Genomic DNA, 14,697 nt, shown 5'->3' on the forward strand with positions numbered 1-14,697 from the left:
CTTCCCTGGCATTAGCTACCCGCTCACTAGAAACATTTCTGCCCCCAGAACATCTAGATAATATGTCCAGTTGGGGTAACAGATAAGAACTCTTGAGGTATGTGCAAGAGTTACTTTGACCAATATTATCAGATAAATGCGTGTCAGTATTACCCACATCCTCCCTGACTAGCAGATTCCCTGAACCTTTTAAGGTATCCTCAATAAGCTTGCTTTCTTGCATCATATGCCTCTACTAATGCTAATGCTAATAATACTGGCAAAAATTTTTGCACCACCTTTGTTTAAGTGTATCCCGTCCCCACAAAAAAAATGCCTTCTACCTACAAGTGTGGACCATGCTGATAGAAATTTCCCCCTAAAGTCTTACAGAGTCCTTCAAGTCTTGAGTTAATCCACAAGGCTTTTAACATATAATCCCTCCTATTGTGTCTGGGCAGAATTGCAAACACATTGACATGTGGCCTAGCTTGCGGCATTTCCTCAGCATGATCCTGTATTTTTCCAACAAATTGTCAGATCGTGTACGTTTAATGTCATTAGTCTCCACATGAATAATAATATTCTCTTTACCCCCCTTAAAATCTGACAATCTGTTGGTGACATCATTAATAGTTGCTCCCGGCAGACATACCCTGGTTCTACTCCACCTATCCTTATTACAAAAAATATTCCCCTGTTTCCCTGACAATGGAGTCTCCTAATAAAACAATTTCCTTTTGAATCAGAGTAGTTTGCACTTGGTTCTTCTGTTTTGAGGCCCGAGTCGGGGTGCAACTATCGAATGCACATTGCATTTGAATTGTTTTGCTTAGAAAACTCAGCAACGTTAGAATACACTTTAAACAGAACAAATTACCATATAAAAAAAAATAAAAATAAATTTCAAAGTTAATGTCCAGTAAAAGTTCATATCCAATCTAAAGACTGATTGGCCAGTCATTTTTTTCCCTATAGTTCCAAAGTTTGCTAAACACTTTAAGTTTTATAACATCTGTGTTAGCCCATGAAAATCTGGTGTGTTGCTTTCATGCCAAGTGGGGTGGATACAGACAAGGGAAAGGAAGTAGAAGGTATCTCCTTTATGATTCTGCCTGTAGATAAGTAGCAAAAAATAAAGTGTTGGGTATGGTGAGTAGTAAAGAACGTTTCATCAGTTGGAATAGAAATGATGCTTCCCCAAGAAGTCTGATCCCTGAAATTGGGATTGCAGCAACCTAGGGAACATCACAACTACCTACTTGATCATATTCAGAACTTTCTGACTGATCTAGCTAAGGAGGTGAAAGTAGTGAAATTTTGTTGGGACCCTAACCGTGTTGGCATGCCTGGCAATGAGAGTGCTTGACCATGCAGCCAAATTCACTGTGGAAGCAGTTGATGCTGTTTTTAAAATTCCTTTCACTGGATACAAAAATCTTGTAATAAGCCTAAGAATAAATCACTGGCAAACCATCTGGAAAAACAAGAAAGCAACAGACTCCTCAGATTAAACCAAATCTCTGGTCTTGGCCCTCCAGCTTCTGCTCGAATTGAAAAGATGTCATACATGCAAGACTAAGAGTAGGTCATACACACCTTACTCACTTTTATCTTCTTTCTGCCTCAGATCCAATATACTGTCTAAACTGTCATAATTCAACTCACAATACAGCACATTATAGTTGACTGTCCTTTATGTAATAAAGTATGTCAAACCACATTTATATCAAGGCATGCAGCCCAAATTACTCCTACTTTGAAATGAATTTTAGAGACATCTACCAATGCAGTTTTCACTTTTTTAAAAAAAGGGTATAATGCTATGACAGAACTTAATGTTAAATCCTACATAGTGCACACATCTGACTTTAATGACACATTTTATTTTCTGCCATTGTTTGGCACATAATGGTCTTTAGCTGTCATTGCGCCATAAAACCTCCAGTAACAACAATGCATTCCACACTGAGGAGTGGAACTCATGTGTCAGAAATTCCACTCCTAGTGAGGTTAAGGGTAGAAGTGGTGAGGCAGAAAAAAAGTTCAGATTGGTCAGAAAGAGAATCAAGCCCAGTAATCCATCTCCTGAGGAGTGAGGGTTAACATAACAAGAAGAAGTGGTGGTATAGAGTTGGAATGGTAAAAAAAGATTGAAAAGATTGTGGCCCCCTTGAATGATTCAGCCCCTTTAGAATCCACAAGTCAGCACTAAATCACACACTGAAGGGAAAGATGGCATCATCGGAAGTAGTCATAGCCATTGGTTTCAGGATCAAGGATTCCATGTGGTAGCAATACTTCTGCTATGGGGCACAGATACAAGTTCACCATTATGGTGAGTGATGTGGGATTCCACAGCCAAAAACTTGACAAATGGTTAATGCTATGGTAGCGATGTGGAAAGTGAGCTGAGGCAGAAGATTTAAGTGCCTCCTGCCACTTGAGGATTTGCTAGGCTGCATGTCTTTGATAAGAGGACTGTCTGGAAGAACTGTATGAAACACATTTACCGAAAACCTCAACACAGATTTACCAATGGTGAAGCTTCTAAAGTCAGCAGTCAGAGCAATTCTGGCTTATAGATAGTTGGACAAGTCAAAGTATTTTATTATTTTTTGGCGGGCTCCAGGGTTTCCCCTATTCGCCGCTGAAAGTAATCTATACATTGTGTACAATTTATAACAATTATGTACAATGATTAATTATACATAAAAGACTATATACAATGATGGTACATAAAAAGACTATATGCAATGATGGTACATAAAAAGACTATATACAATGATGATACATAAATAAATACTGGGCTTCAGAGTCTAGCAGACTGGTCAATACATGAGGTAAGAGTAATCCAAAGAAACAGAAGCAGTCTAGCAATTTACTGAACCTCAGGAGTAAGAATTCTTTTTCTCCGTTTAAACAATTTCTCTGCATAGGTGGAGAAGGCAGTATAACATTCCGAACAGTTAACCAGTCTTGGCAGTTCCGAGCAGTCAAATACATTTGTGAGAAGTTGAAAGTCCAGTCTTAAATCATCGTACTGGGGACAATGAAAGACGAGGTGCTCAACAGTTTCTTGAGCACCACAACTACAGAGAGGAGTGTTACTTAATCCTAGTGAGAACAATTTAAAATTAAGACTGCCATGACCGGTATGTAAAAACATAACGTATAAGCCAGGATTGAACCAGTCCATTTTCTTGTCGTAATCAACAACCTCGGGAAAAAACTTAGTCTCCCTACCCAAAGTAGAGGTAGACCAGATATTTTGCCATGCTCTACAACATTCATTTCTCATTCTTTTAATGTCTACATTTTCTTGCAAGTCAGTATTATATGTTATACCATTTAAAATCGCAGGAACATTTTTTCTTCTACAATATAACATATTGTAGAAGATAGTGTAACATTACTTCATATTGGATTGACAGTCGATGACTGAGGACCTGGAGAGCAGCTGTAGAGACAGTTCGACAAGCTCTACTTACAGCGAGAAGAAAGAATCTTTGTGCTTGAGTAAGATATTTTTGAACAAAGGAGTTACCGATTCTGTATCCTCAGGCCCCAGTCACATAACACACAACTGGTATAAATATACAAGAGTAGTTAAAATTTAATGGAAGATTTCTTTACACCAAAGGTACTCCTAGTAATCTTAATAATTCTATAGGTCATAGCTTTTATTTTCTGAAGTACATATTTTGCATGGTAATTAAAATTAAGACGGTCATCAAAATAAATTCCTAAGTATTTATGCTGCTGAGTACTCCTAATCATTTCTCCATTCAACTTAATAACAGGTGGTCTATTCACATCAAGAGAGCCCTTTAGCAACATTTGTTTTGTTTTATTAGTCGAGATTTGAAGTTTGTGTTTGACACCAGATATTCAAGTGCTCTAGAACTTCATTTGCTCTGCACTCTAGCTCTCGGCGGGAATTACCAAAAATCAGAATAGCAAGGTCGTCTGCATAAGCTATCTGAAGGATGTTGTCTCGATCAACTGAGAGCCACCCATCAAGGACCATGTTCTAGCACACGGGGCCAAGAACAGAGCCCTGAGGGCAGTCCCTAGAAACAGATCTGGAGACAGAGCAGAATCCTGAGGAAACTGTGATTCTGCGAGAATCAAACTAATTTGAAAGGAGACGGTAAATAGGAGCAGAGACCCCTGCCTCTCTGTACCTCGCCAGAACACTCGGCCACCAAACAGTGTCGAATGCCCCTTTGAAATCAACAAAGAGACCGAGGATATATTTAGAACTGGAATTTTGAACAGAACTCAAAACCTGACAAATAGCATCAACAAAAGACCTATGTGCAAAGCCAAATTGAAGTGGGGAACTTAGGTTTCTGTCTAAATAGTAATTTAGAAGACGAGAAACAATTAATTTTTCCAAGACTTTGCCAAGGATGGGCAGCAGTGCAATGGGTCTGTAAGAGGCCGGATCATTGGAGGGTTTGTCAAAGGACTTAAGCAGAAGTTTAAGTCTAGCCTGTTTCCAAGCCAGCGGGAATAATCCCGAAGACAGACAAGCATTCAAAAAATTTAATATAATTAATGGGCAATTTTTTCCAAAATCTTTTAAGTACAGAAACCTCAAGGAGATCCTGTCCAGGACATTTACCATCCCTTAAGGTTGAGATAGCAGATTCCAGCTCAGTATTCATAAAAGGAGCTTTGGTTCGGGGCCCTTGGTATGATAAATGATCTAATCTCATTGTAGTTTGGATGGTGTCCTCATGGAGCAAGCCATCTAAGATGGCATTAATTGACAAACTCCAGTCCAGGGTTTCATTACCATTTACAATAATAGAAGAAAGAACGCCAGGATGAACCTTGTTAGTAACAAGTTTGTAGGGTGATCTCCACGAATCTTCATTTATGTTATGCTGAACAAACTTTGCCCAGGCAAGTTTCTTCTCTTGGAAAATGGTATTGAAATAACTCCTATTGGATTTATACAACTCACCAAGTCTATCAATCTTATCTCTGGGCCTGTTACCTCTCTTTGCTCTCTGAAAACTACGACGAGCATTTTATAAGTTTCTTTTGAGAATTGTGAGATTTGGGGTCCACCATGAAACACTATTCGTTTTTCGTTTTTTCTTTTTTAGAGTGGACTCACAGACAGTGATTACAATCTCTTGAACCCTAGAAACCTGCATATCAGTAGAAAGCGAGCCAAGTTGGACAATTATTTCTTCTGAAATAAGCTCACGAAGGAATATCAAAGATATTCCAATCAATGTGTTTTGTCTTAAACTGTGGGAAGTCAAAACAGCACCTGATAACCCTAGGATTGTTGCTTAGACTGATCATAAAAGTGATGATGTTGTGGTCGCTCGAGCACCACGAAGTATGGCTAAGCCAGTTGGAAATGCCATAACCAAGAGTAGAGTCTGAAAGGGTAATGTCAATATAAGATTGACCCAGAGAAGAAACAAAAGTAGGCGGGTGGCCTGGAGTATTCCACAGAGTGAGGTTATTGGACTGAATAAGCTCCTCCAAAAGCTCACCTTTTGAGTCTGTAATAGGGCTATTCCAAAGCTGGGAGTGAGCATTAGCATCCATCATAAAAATGACGGGAAAACTAGATAAACGGATCAAAACGTCTTCCATGTAATTTAGAAATGGCTCTATGGCCTGCCTGGCCTGACTGCATTGTGCATACAAAGAAACCACATAAAGTTTTCCAAAACAGCCTTCCAAGCATGTGCATGTGGCATGTGTGGAGCAAAGACTTAAAATTTTTGTTACAGTAATGAGGGGGTCAGCAACCACCAGGGTGCCCAAACCCTGGTAGTGGTGTTACCCCGGTCACCAACCGTAACAGTGTTTGAAGAAATTATGCATGCGACAGCTGAGAGGGAGGCCCTCGACCACACCCTTATAAGAATAGAGTTCTTGTAACCCTAAAAGTTGAGGGCGCCTCCGTAGCCAGGTGGGAAGGAGCAGCAGTGCGTAGCACACGCTTCTTGATTAGACCGGGGTTCGAGCCCATCACCACCAAATACTGAGGATGCGAAAAGGTCAGGGAATGACCACTGCATATTCCCGGAGCAATATAGCCTTAGTTGCTAATGCTCCTAAAAACCAGATAACCAACCAACCTAAAAGTTGAAATTTGTGTTGGACCATTAACATAAAGATCACTTAAAACCGATAAAGATCGTTGACAATTTAACTGTAAAGTATATACACAAGACATTCCAGAGTTATGTAAAGTCAGTCTGAAATTTTGTTACCTCTTGGGCTTTCACAAATTCAGGGCACTTAACGTCCTTGTAGGAATGGTCCACATTCCTCTTCTTAAGCTGACAATTTGGGCAAACAGTAGGTTCCTCCATTTTAGGACAGTCTTGAATTTGATGATCCAGGTCACTGCAATGTCCGCAGGTAAACTCAGACTGGTGGCAGTTTTTAGCCGCATGTCCGTAGCTAAGACATTTAAAACAGCGTGATGCTGTGAAAAAATCCTTCATACCATGGACAGATCATCTGATAAAAACCTTGCAATTTGAAGTCAAAAACACTTTCCTAATTTTATTTGGGATCTCAAGAACCCAATGTTGATTATTTTTGTTCCGAGACCTGATTTTAAAATGAACCTTAATAGACTCAAAATCTTCCTGGGAAATCTCATGATCCACAAGGTTTTTATTGAATAAGTCCTACAGAAAATCAGAGTCATTGACATCTTTAGGTATGTCATATTATGACAGTTAGATTTAATTTTTTTAGAGGAATCCACAGAAAATTTTAACTTGTTGAACTTAGGGCAAGATTTAAGTTTATATAGATCCTTGCTGTTATCAGTTTCAATAAGAACTCCCTTTTCTCTTATTTTTCTTATTGATTTAATCTTTAATTTTTTAAATTCAGGTTTAAGACTTTTAGAAATTTCAGCTTTAACTTCCTCACTAGTTTTACAATTACTATCTGCATTTGTTTTAACTATGAGTACATACTTTGTTTGAACATCCGGTAAGTTAACATCACTCTGAGATTGTTTGCCAGCACCGAAGGCAACTACACCCGCATAGGTGGGAGCCGTAACGGTTGGCAAGACATTTTGTTGTTTCCTCTCAACATTAAGATTATTTAATTTGGTTCTCAACTTTTCATTTTCTATAGTTAGATCTATCACTAACCTTTCCATATTGTTCCAATTTTTGGACATTTCAACAAACATAAGAGGTGTCACAGTAGAGTCCTCTATAAAAATATCAAGCATATTTGCTTTTAATCCAAAAAGGTAGTCAAGAATAGCTGCACTACCAATTTGTTCACAATCTTGAGAATCATTAAACGTATAAGTAGAATTTAAAGGTCGTTGAATAGGAGGAAATTTGTCTTCCAGTGTTTTTTTCAATATACCTAGAGGGTCCTTGAAACTGATATCTGGAACTTCAGAGAAAGTCAATTTAAGTCAGTATAATCCAGCATTTTGGACAACAGAAATATGTATGGGCGGAGGATTGTCAAAGCTTTCCAGGAACACCAAGCCGCCTTTTCCACTAGGCACTGTGCAAGGGCTTTGTGACTAACGCTGTATGTCGCTTCACCCTATGGTGGGACTCTTTTATGATGTTTACCTTAAAAGACTTCACCTGAGGGGGGGAAATTATCACTCCTCTCTGACCTTGACTGGGGCTGCAATCCAGTAGGCAGAAATCCGAACTGCTGAAAATGATGATCTTCCACTGCAGAATGTGCCTGGTATGATTTAACTTGCACACAATTTGAAAGAGTTAGAATAAACGGTTCCGGGAATACTCACCTTGGGAGAGGTAGAACCATTTGGCCCATATAGTTGGACAATTATAGTAGAAATGTTCTAGTCCTCCACAAGCCCATTAGAGTAGAAATGTGAGGTTGGAAGGTACAGAAGGTTTTATCATTAGCCAACAATTAATACGGGCTTCTTATTTTTTAGTTATGCCTCACAGGCATAACTCAAAAAAATGTGCAAATGTAGTGCCTACACTGCAGGGTTAACTAATCTTTGTTTACCTTATAAATGTGGTGCATCTACCTTTCTGTATTTAAGCCTTTGGGTTTGGTCTGGTGTCACGTAGTCAGTTCATACCAATTCAGTAGAGTAAGTTATGAATATTTTAGAAAAACAATTGCTATTTCGCTAAAAGAATATTAAAGCAAACCAGATGTTGAAAAACTGGGGTGATATACAGTCCAGTATCACCTGGATTTCTGTTTTTTCATCCTTGCGGTCATGAATGGTCCAATTTGTAGAAGCAGTGAGTACAGATTTCTACTCAAGTATTGATATGCTCCAGCTTTTCTGTCAAGTTATTTGCATCATGCAGTTATGGAATTAAGGCTCATTACTTCCAAGGTACACCACAAGGAGATGGTGCTATCTACCATTACAGGTAACCCTTGTATAACACAGTAGTTAAGTTCCTATAAAATCTCGTTTAGTGCAAAACCGTGTTATATGGGACTAAGAATTAGTAGAAAAAGGGAGTTACATTCCAAAAGCTAACAAAAATATGCCTTTTTATATATATATATAAACTATTGGAAATTTAATTTTTATTAAAAATAATAATATCCAAATCCATCAATCCAAATGCTGAATGCCTTTTCCATTTTCTCAATTATTCATGCTTGAGGACAAGCTGTCATATTTGCCAAAATAAAAGATTCTACCGCAACAGCAGTTATAATTTTCTGTTCATTTTTCTTTATAGTCCAGATTGTTGCTTCATTTAAATTTAAACTTTTTGCAACGTATGATACCTTCCCCCTTTTTTAAGGCATTTCAAAATTTGTATCTTTGATTCTAGAGAAGTAAAGTTTCTTTTGAGCGGTGCTTTTTTTACTTCCTTTAGGCATAATTTAGGGCTGGGATTTAATACACAATAAAGAAATTATTCCAATACAGTTCTTAAGAATAGTTTAGTAATACCTACCCGGAAAAATTTATAAATGATCAAATGAAAACCAAAATAACCTTACAAAAATCTTAAAAGTCACAAACTTTACGCTTTGAAGTCACAATATTTATGGTCTCAAACAAGCACAAGTTCAATAGCACAGAACCTAACACAGGGATTTCCCAACAAAATAAAATAAGGAAATTTCCCAGTAATTTTTTCTGCATAATGAGTAGCAAGTTAACAGTGTGGAGTCACAAAAAAGAATGGAAAATGTTGAAAAATTACATCCAACATAATAGCAGGGTCCTCCACCAACAAAAGCTCAAAAATACCATGTTATGTGAGGTTTTCCGCAATTCTCTAGAGTGATGCCATATTATTTAAGTACTATGTTATGCAAGGATTGCTGCAATTTATCAATCGTGTTAGAGCGAAACTGTGTTGTAGAAGTACCATGCTATTTGGGGGTTGCCTGTATTTATTTCACAGGCTTTACTCCTACACATGTTAGCATCACAAACTCAGAAGATTTTTTAACTATATATAACCTATAAATACTGAAAGAGCAAAATGTGATAGTGATTTTCTTTGTCTCTTGTAGGAAGGTAGAAATGATGAGGTGAAGCCAGATGGGAAACTTAAAATTATTACAGATGGAGAGACACTAATAACTGCTCAGTTTACAGAAGAAAGTATTAGAGATTTTTCTGTAAGGTAAGGTGTTTACACAGTATGGTAGTAAGGCAAAAATAATATACTTAATCCAGCAGTGGTGGCACCTCCTCTTTATAGCAAAGACAGTGGCAGGACACCTGAGAGGTGCTTTTTTTTTTTTTTCTTTTTTTGGTTGAACAGTGCTGCCAATATTTCATCTTTTCTTAATGGATGACAGTACATAAATTGTGCATAACTTTTTAAGTTTTAAAAAAAAATTTTTAATTTTTAAAACATGCAGTGTATTTTGCACCTTTTATTTTCAGAAAAAAAGTAATTTTATTAAAAATTACAAAAAACATTTTAGACATAAAATAGAAGCATTGTTCTCTTAGTTTCTTCCATTTTCCAATTTAAAAGTCTGTTAAGTGTGCAGGATTTCTAACATATGCATATAATAGAAGGGATGCAAGAATATTTGCTAAATGTTTTGAGGCAGTGTCAGATGGGTTAGACAAAGAATAAACTATATCAGTAGTGTGACCATCTGGATGAATGTACGGAGTCTATATCTGCTGAGAACAGCAAAAGATCGAGAGTTGTGGAAGACCATGATCACCAACACAGACACAGTACATAGAGAGAGTCATGCAATCACTATAGAGCCATTTTATAGTGTTCCTGGTTCACTGACTGTGTGGGACGAATTCATACTGAGCAATGCATTGCAAATTAAAAAATACAATAAGCATGAAATTCATATATTTGGTCATTGCTTTTGGTGGGTGGGTGGGTGGGGGGGCACTTGGAGAAAGCAGTCTATTGAGAGGATTGGGCCTTTGATTCTTAGTTACAGTTATATACCCACAATTCACCAACAGTGGGAGAAACAAAGTGTGGGTCAGTAGCAGCATGTTGAAGATCCTAACATGCAAGAACTTGTTTGTGATCATCAATGAGGATTCAAGGCACGACTTGACTGAAATGCCTCATAAGAACTTAATTTCATTATTAAAACTAAATAATGATCATCCTGATCACATCACAAAAATGAGTGATTGTGCAAGGGTCTCAAGCAACCCTCTATAAACTATGCAAACCGCTGAAAAGTATTTAGGCGGTATGTGGCATCTTCTCTGAAAGCTGTTTTTAACATTTTATGCGAGTCTGTTGATTTTGAGCCTAATTTCAAACAAAATTTGATGAATACTGTATTACCCTTAAGAGAATATTGGTTACAAAAACACATGAGAGGATTTGATTATAAATAACAGAAAAAAAAAAGGTCAGACACTAGGTTAAAAACAGAAGGTTAAAGAAGTTTAAGCCTAGCTTATAACTGTAAAGTCTTAGTGTAAAATGTTATTAGGGTTACTTCAAATCCAAGCAGTAATGACATATGAAAATAGTAAACATTATTTTCAAGAATTTAGGGACATATATTCCTAAATTCTTGAAAATCATAAAAGGAAGCAGGTTTGTATTGAGTACTTACATGATTAGATATCACATGGTGGGAAATATGATATCACTCACAAAAATAGGCTTTGCATTATTATTTCCATTGGATTAGATTACATAGTTTAATATAACCTAATATAAGTTGCCAAATTACTTAAGCAGAAAAAGATGGCATGGAAAGTTACAGAGCAATAAAAAGTACTAAAGCCTGTAACGGCTACAAATTGATCTGTAATAATGCCACTGAAAAGGTTAGGCTGGCAAAGGCAGATTTTGAGAAATCGCTCGCAAAGAGAGCAAAGGGGGGTGGCAATAAGGAATTCTTTACATATATAAATGCAAAGAAGAGAAGGGCAAACCTTCTCTGAAGTTCCAGATGAACTCAACAGTTACTTTGCATCGATATTTACAGAAGAAAACCCCTCATGTCAGTGAGAAATTATGGGAGTGAAGTTGAAAAAAAATGTAATTAATTATGTTGAAATTTCACATGTTTATTTAGTGAAAAAACAAGCCTACAGGCCAGTAAGGCTCCTGGGATTGATGGCGTTTACCCTATAATCTTAAAGGAGGCGGCAAGTGAGTGCATTGAATCATTGAGGCTAATTATGAGAGCATCACTGGATTCAGGAGTGATTCCGTTGGATTGGGAAAATGCCAATGTATCTCCAGTATATAAGGGCGGTTCTAAGAGTGAAGTGGGAAATTATTGGCCAGTTAGTCTAACTTCAGTAGTAGGGAAAATCATGGAGACTATGATCATGGGTAGAATTCAGGATCACTTAGATAGAAATGGAATTCTGAAGGATACTCAGCATGGTTTTGTAAAGGGAAAATCATGTTTAACTAATCTGGTTAGCTATTTTGACAGGGTCACTCAAGAGCTGGACTTAGGGAATAATTTTGACGTTGTTTATTTGGATTTCAACAAAGCATTTGACTCAGTCCCACATGAGCAGCTACTTTATGAGCTGGAACAGGTTGGAATCACTGGGAAAATCCTTAGATGGATAGCAGGGTGGCTTCAGGGCAGGAGGCAGAGGGTTGTGATAAATGGTTATTCCTCAGTTTGGGTTGACATAAGAAGTGGGGTTCCCCAAGGATCAGTATTAGGACCACTGTTGTTTTTGATTTTCATAAATGGCATTGATGAAGGGATAGAGGGCTTGATGTCTAAATTTGCAGATGATGTAAAGATTGGTAGAGTACTTAATGATTGCTGCCAAACAGAGCATCTTCAGAATGACCTAGATAAATTTCAGGGATGGTCAGAAAAATGGCAGCTTGCTTTAATCCAGCAAAGTGCAAAGTCTTACGCCTGGGGAACAGTAACCCCAAAATAACTTATACGCTTGGCAGAGTTGAGCTAAAGCCGGTAGTGGAGGAAAGTGATTTGGGTATTATGATACAGTCAGATATGAAGTTCTCCAAGCATTGTAGACTGGTTGCTAGGAGGGCCCATGATGTCCTATCGATGATTTATCAAACAATCGCTAGTAGAGATAAAGAATGACATTCTTTTCACTTCTTGAAAGAGGACCGCACCTAAAGAAAGACATTGTTTTTCTTGAAAGGGTCCAAAGACGAGTAACTTGTTTTATTTTAGCCAGTAAGTTATAAATTACTGGAATAAGTTATCTGCATGGGTGATAGAGGCTGACAGTCTGGGGTAATTCAAAGGTCTACTGGATAATCACCTAAGGGAGGAGGGAAATGCATAAGTTGTCCATTTATTTTTCTCTTATTAATTTTTATTTATTTTTTTTTTAAATTTTCTTCTTGTTATTATTGATTTGTTTTTATTCTTTATATTTTATTTTATTCATTTTTTGTTATTTTATTTTATTATTATTTTTTATTTTTATTTTTATTATTATTTTTTTTTTTTGCCGGTGCAGCATAAGTCATAAGGTTCCTTGCACCATGTGGCCATTACTAATACTAAAACTAATACTAACAAATTATGTAAAATTATTTAAAAATTATTTGCTTAATGACAAATGATGATTAACCTTTTGGCAATGCCAAAAGGTTATTTAAAAAGTGAGACATGCTATGACAGTCCAATTTGGGATATATAAACTCATACCTCCCAAGCCTCTAAAGCAGAAGACAGAAAAAAATTATAGAAATGAACAGGCATTGGGCAAAGGTGGCCGCCTGTTTGGAATAGTTTGCAGAAAGCCAAAGTCATCCAGTCTCAGCCTCTTTCAACATTTGTTGATACATCATCAGATAGCAAGTGGTTTTTAATGATAATTCTCTAATGAAGCATACAAAATATACAAAGGAATAATAAAGGTATTGTTCAATGTGAGCCGTCATACACTATATGAAGTTCAAAATTATAAAATAACTAATGCAATGTTTGCTTTTTCAAAATGATTGAATACCTTATTCTCTCTTCTCTGTTTTTTTTGTAGTCAGCAGGATGCTATCTGATGATGTATCAACATTTGTTGATACATCATCAGATAGCAAGTGGTTTTTAATGATAATTCTCTAATGAAGCATACAAAATATACAAAGGAATAGTAAAGGTATTGTTCAATGTAAGCCGTCATATACTATATGAAGTTCAAAATTATAAAATAACTAATGCTATGTTTGCTTTTTCAAAATGATGAATTCATTGATACCTTATTCTCTCTTCTCTTTTTTTGTAGTCAGCAGGATATAAACTTACTAGTTAATGCAATGGCAATGGTCTCAATGCTCACAAAAAAACAATTAACTTAATCATAAGTTTTTTTTTTTTTTTTTGTATTGTACTGCTTGCAAAATGGCCACTAAAAGATTAACTGCCATTTATTTAAAAGATGTGACAGCACGTTTCAAGACTTACCAGTCCGAACCCTCATTTAGCAGGTTATTTCCATTGAAATTCTGACAGGACAATGGTTAAAACAGTTGTTTGATATGAGCTGCCATGTGGTATATCAGGTTACACAGTGGTGAGCTGTAATATTTTAACAATGGGCTTGCAGTTTTGCCAACTTTTTGATGTGAAACATCCTTTGAGGGTACCTACCGAGTAAAATCTGATTGGTCACCGAAGTGACGTCATCCGCGGCGTCCGTCAGGCACTTCCCACTCTCACACCACTAGACTGTGCTGAGCACTCACTAGTAATGTGATTAGAGCATACGATGCATTTTTCGTGACCTGTACGATATCTCAAGTTCTAACTTTTTAGAATTTTTGACAAGTATTTGCCATATGACTGCAACAATACAAATATTTGTCAACAATTTCTTTTTTTTCGTCTTGAATTTTCGTTACATTCTATTGTTAGGTTCTCCTAACAGCTGCGTATGTCTTTTCAGCTGCAAGATCGGGTAACTCAATTGATGCTGTTTTCCAGAGACATTTAGTAGTATAAACCAGAGCTATGATGCTCAATACTGAGGTATCATATTGAGGTAAATTTCTGTTATTCTTCTACAAGTATAGAGACATTTAGATATATTGCAGTGGCAAGTATACTTCTCTTACTTTAGTTATCATAAATCCATTGTATCTTGCCTTCCAGAAATTATGGAAATTTGTGAACGATCAGTAAAATATTTACAATACAAAAGCTCTTTTATTTCATAATCAGTATATACAAATCAAAATACCTAAAAGAAATGCAAAGGATGTTTCACATGAAATCTACTGCATGTGCTCGCCACACGCGCCACTTCTTTATTCT

At 36.8% G+C, this 14,697-nt stretch overlaps 1 protein-coding gene across 3 annotated transcripts in view; it reads left to right on the forward strand.

Annotated features, from left to right (window-relative positions):
- The window catches only part of LOC150080898 (uncharacterized), a 162,981-nt gene that overhangs the window by 63,001 nt on the left and 85,283 nt on the right, over window positions 1-14,697 (forward strand). Inside the window, exon 3 of one of the 3 annotated variants that reach the window (XM_090381101.1) lies at window positions 9,490-9,602. The exons of the other annotated variants lie outside the window; for them this stretch is intronic. Within the exon in view, the coding sequence (XP_090237227.1) occupies window positions 9,490-9,602 (113 nt within the window). The remainder of the gene's footprint in view (window positions 1-9,489; window positions 9,603-14,697) is intronic. 3 annotated transcript variants of the gene reach the window in all.

Source organism: Mastigoproctus giganteus, chromosome 9, assembly GCF_048544385.1.
Source record: "Mastigoproctus giganteus isolate SK-2022 chromosome 9, ASM4854438v1, whole genome shotgun sequence".
NCBI classification, from domain to species: Eukaryota; Metazoa; Arthropoda; class Arachnida; order Uropygi; family Thelyphonidae; genus Mastigoproctus; species Mastigoproctus giganteus.